The sequence below is a fragment of the Myripristis murdjan genome, chromosome 21, assembly GCF_902150065.1.
Source record: "Myripristis murdjan chromosome 21, fMyrMur1.1, whole genome shotgun sequence".
NCBI classification, from domain to species: Eukaryota; Metazoa; Chordata; class Actinopteri; order Holocentriformes; family Holocentridae; genus Myripristis; species Myripristis murdjan.
The window spans coordinates 9,831,955-9,838,674 of NC_044000.1; the positions used below are offsets into that span (position 1 = coordinate 9,831,955).

General features: G+C 39.6%; 1 protein-coding gene across 1 annotated transcript; it reads left to right on the forward strand.

Annotated features, from left to right (window-relative positions):
• The first annotated feature begins 886 nt into the window (after positions 1-886).
• On the forward strand, positions 887-6,720 carry LOC115379592 (receptor activity-modifying protein 1). The gene is made up of 4 exons (XM_030080332.1): positions 887-1,003; positions 2,137-2,194; positions 3,419-3,560; positions 6,141-6,720. Exons 2-4 carry the CDS (start codon positions 2,137-2,139, stop codon positions 6,400-6,402), a joined length of 462 nt encoding a protein of 153 aa, XP_029936192.1. The 5' UTR covers positions 887-1,003; the 3' UTR covers positions 6,403-6,720.

A 6,720-nucleotide genomic window follows, 5' to 3' on the forward strand; every position in this document is an offset into this window, starting at 1 on the left:
TGAACTTAGATATCTTAATGGTCCATCATGGGAATTTTATAGGCAGCTTATTTTTCAGTGAACTGGAACAAATTTGACATTTGGACACCTTAGGAAATGGCTGACTTCCTGAGCAGTTCACTACTTCTGAACGAGGGCCAGTTAAGACACATCCAAACTTTATGGGATCTTAATTTGCAATGTATTTCGTCAGTGATGAAGATTGAGATTTGTGGAGATAATACAGTCCAGAGAATAAATACCCATAGGTAATGTTAGATGACTAAACAGTCTATATCGATAGCCTTAGTTCGGCTCGTCACATGCAATTACCTGACATATGATATGAAATGACATGATACTGTAGTCCTGTGCTACAGCGCTTGCATAATAATGCAATTCTCAGTGCATGCAAAAATCCAGCAAAGCAGTGAACGCAAACATTACAGTCATTAAGATGAGAAGGGCTTATGCTCTCATGACATTTTGTAATGCTGTCACTGAAAAAAGAAAAAATGTGTGTGTGTGTGTGTGTGTGTGTGTGTGTGTGTTTGTGTGTGTACATGTATGTCTGCATGTTTCTTCATAGTTCATATCAGTAATGTACACTAGAGACCCAAAGTGCTCTGCTTGTGCATGGAGCAGGAACACACTCCCAAACTCAAACTTTGCCTTTAAATCAGTTTTTGAGATACCTTTATAGACATATTCACATGGAGACCTCCTGCAACAGCAGATGTATCTCTGGGGAGCTGTAGGGGAACATGCTGTGGACTAGCATGGGAAGCCTGGGAAAAGTGAGGTTCAGCCTGGGAAAGGAAGCAGGCTGTCCTTTGCTGATGTGCTTGCTGCAAAACTCAATTTGCTCAAGTTGTGCTGATAAGAAGCTGGACCAGACCGCCAGAGGGGCTTCTCATAACATGTGTTAGCTGGATGGTACACCCACGGTTTAAAGCCTCTCTTCACCTCAAGCTCTATCCTTTTTACCTGGAATCCACAAGGAAAAAGAAATATTAAAGCTAAGGTATGTGTCTTAAAAATCTTTTTGGCTTTCTGTGTGGAGCTTTTTAACATATTTGGCAAATCTTTTCAGTTCAGCGTCTGGTTTTTAACATTCATTGTAAAGCATGTGAATGAGATGAAAACTCACGTTTGCTTCACACATTTTGGTAAAACGTTAAATTACCTGTATGTGCCTCTTCAGTAACTAACGAGAACTACAAACCGTTTACAGTATGTCTGTTTTGTGCAAACATATTTGTACCTCATATGACTACTCCTGCTGCTTCCTCTCACTACATTCTCTGGTAACATCTGTTTCCAGTGACTGCCTCCCATGAGATAGATTCATTAATTTGTGGGAATGTCCAGGAAGCAGATGGACATCAAGTCTCTCACATACAAGGGTTATTGTTTTGTTGAGCTCTGTGGTCAAAGTGTGAGGCTGGACTTGAGCTGCAGTGACTGATTCTGAAAATAGCAAATACTACTTTGTCCCTAATACGGATTAAGTTAGATTTTGAATAAGGCAGCAATACATTTTGACTGCAATACTGTAGCATTGTTATTGTTTTTGGTAGTATTAGGGTTTATGCCAAATATGACATTTTGCCAGAAAAAGCATTGCCTTGTATACCTGTGTATGACTTCTATTGCAGGAAATTCTGCCTCTGTGGTTCATCAGGAACCACAGGCCAATAATAGCCATAAATTACGTGTGGCTGACACTTTTTAATAATACTCAGTCATCTCTAAGCCATTAATTACTGATGGAATTATTAACAAATAATTTAGATAAACTTGTAAGGGACTAATATATTGTTTGTTGATATATCATTAATCTGCTAGAAGCCATTTATAAACCATTACAAGTAATTGTTAGGGGAAAAAAAACATTTGCAAATGATTCATAAATATTTCGTTATTTTGTGAATAAGATATTTACAAATGATTTATGGATGAAAACAACATGCAATTGTCCTCATAACTTCTCGGCTTTACAACTGATTTTATGAGCAATAATTAGCCTCCTATTAATCAAACTTCTCAATTCAAACTCTTGAAAAGACTGTAACAGTCTAAATGCAGATTCACTTGTTTAAAAATTATGCTTTGACCACAAATTCATCAAGACCATTTTTTTTTTTTCCCAAATAGATGGAGAGCCATGGTGTAATGACTGTATTTTTGCTGTCAATCATTTTGATCTGGACAGGTAAGCAAGAAGCTGTACTGAACTACGTGTTTACTTAGCTCGCTGGAGCAGATTCAGACAAAACACACCAGCAGAGTTCATCTTAGTGACAATATTCGCTCACAACTGAGATACTTAAAATCTTACAAATAGATTTACATAGAGAAAAAAAAAATCTGTTCTTGTGTACAGTATCTAAAAAGCAGATATCAAAACTAGAAGAGAGGAGTGGAGCACAGTTGTCCATTAGGTGTATCTCCCCTTCTCAGACTAGTCAAATAAACAGATGAGGAGTTAGTACTCAGTTACTGTATAAAACAGGTTTTTCAAAGGTTTTGGATCACCACAATCATGAAAGGTCCTTGATCATACAGTCATGACTGTGCACAAAAAATATTAGTCTGATCGGTCCAGTAGAATTGACTGGCCAAGACAGACTGACAATAGGAATTGATATTAGCAGCCTTTTGACCCACTAGAAGGTGCAGCTGGGACCTACTAACCCTTACCTGTGGTGGGGATTATCACTGATATTGTGTGTTCATCGTGCATTGGTGTGATGTCGAATTGGGTGGTCATGACTGTGCAGGAAACACATTAGGGTGACAGTAGTATAGTTGTGCGTGTCTGTCCGTGTATCTGCCTACAGCTAATCTTGCAAACACAATATCCCCTCAAGTCTACTGCCTGCCAGAGGTAGTTGGCGAGTGCTTGTGTGTACTCGGGATCTTTGGCAAGTTTGGAGTGGCAGTTAATGGTAATAACAAGACACAAGCTACTGGACCAAATAGTGTTCTGTGAGGGACAAATTCAATAGTGGCATAGTTTGCCCAAAAATTCTGTTCCAATTTGCAGACATTTCCAAGCTGTAGTACAAGAGTAAAAATATTCACCAAAAAAAAAAAAAAAAAAAAAAAAAAAAATCTGGAAATAGACCATAGCTGGAAAGGGCTGTAGGGAGCTTGGCCATTCTCTTCTAAATTACAGAGCTGTGCAGCACAACATTATGTCCTTTTCTGTGATGTCATAACCACAAAAATGGTAAACACTCTCTAATAGCGTCTAATGGAAGTAAGTTGTGACTTGGTTGTTCTGTGATTTCAAGGATTAATTTGTTTATGAGCAAAGCAGCTAACAGACTTAAAGCCACCATGCCAACATCTATGATTTATAGTAATATTAGTTGCTGTTTGAGTTATTAGATTGTGGAATAATATTCTCTCTGTTTTTTTTTTTTTCCCCGAGGGCTGGCTGAGGGACGTGTTGGCCAGCCATGTGACCGCCACATGTTTGATAGCAGAGTTAATAGCGTCTGCCTACAAAACTTCAACAAGAGCATGGAGACAAGTGGCTATCAGGACAGGTGCCCGTGGCCCATGGCAAAAGGGTGAATCTTTATTCGTTACTTTGTCATTATGTAATATGTGAATGCTTTGCTCCAAAATAGAGAACATCTAAAACTGACTGTTGGAAAAAATAAAACATAAAATTGGAGACACTGAAAATGAAATGTACTGAAAATTCTGTGGACATGCTATCTTATGCCTTTTTGCAGCGTTTTGGAATGAAGCCTATTATATCACGACCACAGCAGAATCCACTATTCTTGAATGATGAGGAGAATTTTTGTGTCGGGGTGCTATCTAGGGCTTACATAACTTGCATAATCAACCTGTCTTGCTAATGTAATTTTAAAATAGAGTTGAAACCAAAAATGAAAGGTGTTGCCTGTCAGACCTGTGTATTTACTGCTGCATTGCGGAGTGTGTGGCAAACCGTGCTGTCTGAGCCTTGGCTCACATCTGCGGCGCGGCGCTGTCCCTGAGCTCATCGTGACATTGCAGAGACCGATGAGTGAAAACACAGGGGAAGGCTCAATATAGTGGCATATTACACACGTTTTATGGCCTTTTCAGCAAAGATATACGACCTTTAGTCATGGGAAAGTCAGATGCTTTCCTGTCTCCTGGCTACATTTGGCTTTAGTCAAGGTTTCAGCTAATTAGTCATCTTTTAATGAAAAAGTACTACATTTGCTCCTAGGCTCATATTTCCAGACATAAGTTGTTTGTGCAGACTTTAGTCCTTGCTCTGCTACCTACAGTAGAGTGCCTCTTTAATTATGACTGTAATAATCCATATATTGCTGTTGACATGGTTCAGGGCTGAGATCCCATTGAGCCCAAATAGTGTGTTAGGGTGGAGTGTCCATCATCACAAGAGCACAGGTTACACCCTGACATATGAGAGATTGCTTCACTTAACTCTAGTTCACTGCCGCATTGTGTGCAGGACATTTATTAGGGTTTCTTTTATGAAGGGGACTAGGCAGTCCATCATGCTTAAGTATTTTTTTCTGCCACAGAAAGAAGGATGAGAGGGAGATGGTAAGAGAAATCATTTGCAGTAGCCTTGTGTTCAGAAGGTTACCAGTTCAAATCCTCAAACCAGCTGGAAAATCTGTATGGTAGGTCCCAGGTGTAGCTACTCTCGTAGGCCACTGCCATAAATAAGAATGTGGCCTTATTCAACTTTGTTTGGAAAAAAAAAAAAAAAAAAAAAAAAAAAAAAACATGGAAAATAGAGCCTGCATACTGGTGGTGAGCAGCACATCCCTCCTAAATTCCTACAATGGTGTGAATACAATGTTCTGTTAAAGGTAATTATTGTTTTAAAGCTGCACTAGGGTAAAACCTTTACATAAAAATCCACCTGTCACCTAAGACTGAATCATGATGTGAAGCTGCAACAGAGAGGATCGTCTCATTCCCACTAACTGAACATTTCAGACTTGCTGTTTTTGCCCAGATGACATTCTGGAGCTGGGTATGGACACCTGTCCGCCCAGCGGCAGTGAGAGAGGGCTCCTTCCACACCATGCAGGTCGATACACATTTTATCACATGTAGCCAGACCTGTGTGTAAAACAAAACAGAGGTCTGGAGAATTTCAAGTGGAACGGTTGGTTAGAGATAGGCAGAGACTCTGCGGACTGTTGTCATGATTCAAGTAGCTTCAAACCAATAAAATCAGGGCATGAATCTGAGACTTGCCTGTTTATTTCTTGCAAGCAATATCGACTTTGCTCCATGCTAAATACAAGGCAAGTAAACAACGGCAAAAACTCTATCAAAAAGCTTGGATTATTGATGTGAAAGAACCGACTAGTAAAAGTAAAGCATCATGAGCTTTACCTGGTCTGCAGCGTGATTACATCCCTAGTTAGGAGCAGCTGTAAAGGCTCAAGGCTCAATTTGATGTCAAAAGCATGATAAAACTGAAACAAGTCAAACTGATGTTTCCATCCATTTTTGTCGTGAGCGCAGCTAAACTAATAAAGCAAAGTGTTTTTGCCCAGCCCAGGGAGTGTGTCACGCGTCTTCAAACTACGACCCAGTCAAATGGCTGCTACTGGATCCACTAGGTCTCATTACTCAACATTATCTCACACAAATTATCCATACTGACAGTTTCCACAGAGAATGGCTACATTAGCTTTCTGTGCGCAGTTTACTGAAATAAGGTTAAATAATTTCTAAGTATCAAAGTTAAAATAAATAAATAAATAAATAAAGTATATCCTCACTCTGGTTTTTTGAGCCATCAAATGGACAAAACTGGCTATAGTGCAGGCTTAAAGGAAAACTTAAAGGAAAGCCTTTTTCCGACTTACCCAGACTGAGACAAAATGTTGGATTACATACTGCAACTGTGAGAATGACTTGTTGGAACATCTTGTCTCAGTCTGGGCAAGTTGGAAAAATGGGATTTTGCTTAAATCACTGGGGTATTCCTTTAAGGGGAAACACAGGCTAATTGGTCAATTTTTTTTTTCTCAGGCCACAGAGAAATATCAATCCCTGAAGCCTGGTAGTGTTAGTGCCACTCTTTACTCTATGAACTACTCAGTACTGCTGGACATTTGGCCATTGTTCTTGGTCCTCTGCTTTGCTCTTTTTCCTCCCAGAGTCTACAACGTGCTGAAGTATTGTGTGGATCACTGGGCCATCCTGACATCGTGTAAAGGCTGGGAATTTCTGGTGGACAAATTCTTCTTGGATGTCCATCAGATGTACTTTTCCCTCTGCAACAGCCGGATTCAGGACCCCCCGCTCACCACTCTCATCATGCTCATAGTACCTGGTATTATTGCTACGTTGCTCGTGCCTGCTCTGTGTGCTCACCTCACCACCCAGGACACAGAGAGGCTTGGCACTTTGGGTTTCTGACATGCTGAGATGACTTCTGAAGAAACACACACACAAACCACTCCATTATTACTCCCAATTACAAACCACAGTGAAGCATTTTAAATTGCTAAAATAAAATTAAGAGGCATTTCCTGAGGTTTGACCAGAATGGGTTTTTGAAGTGTGATACCAGTATTTTTGTATTTTTAATATGATGGAAAAGCCATCAAAGCAGTATTTTGACCATCATGTGACACCGAAACGCTACATCCAAACATTAATGAAACACTCTTTAAAGGGACACACACACACACACACACACACACACAAGAAAAAAAAAAAAAAAAGATAATATAA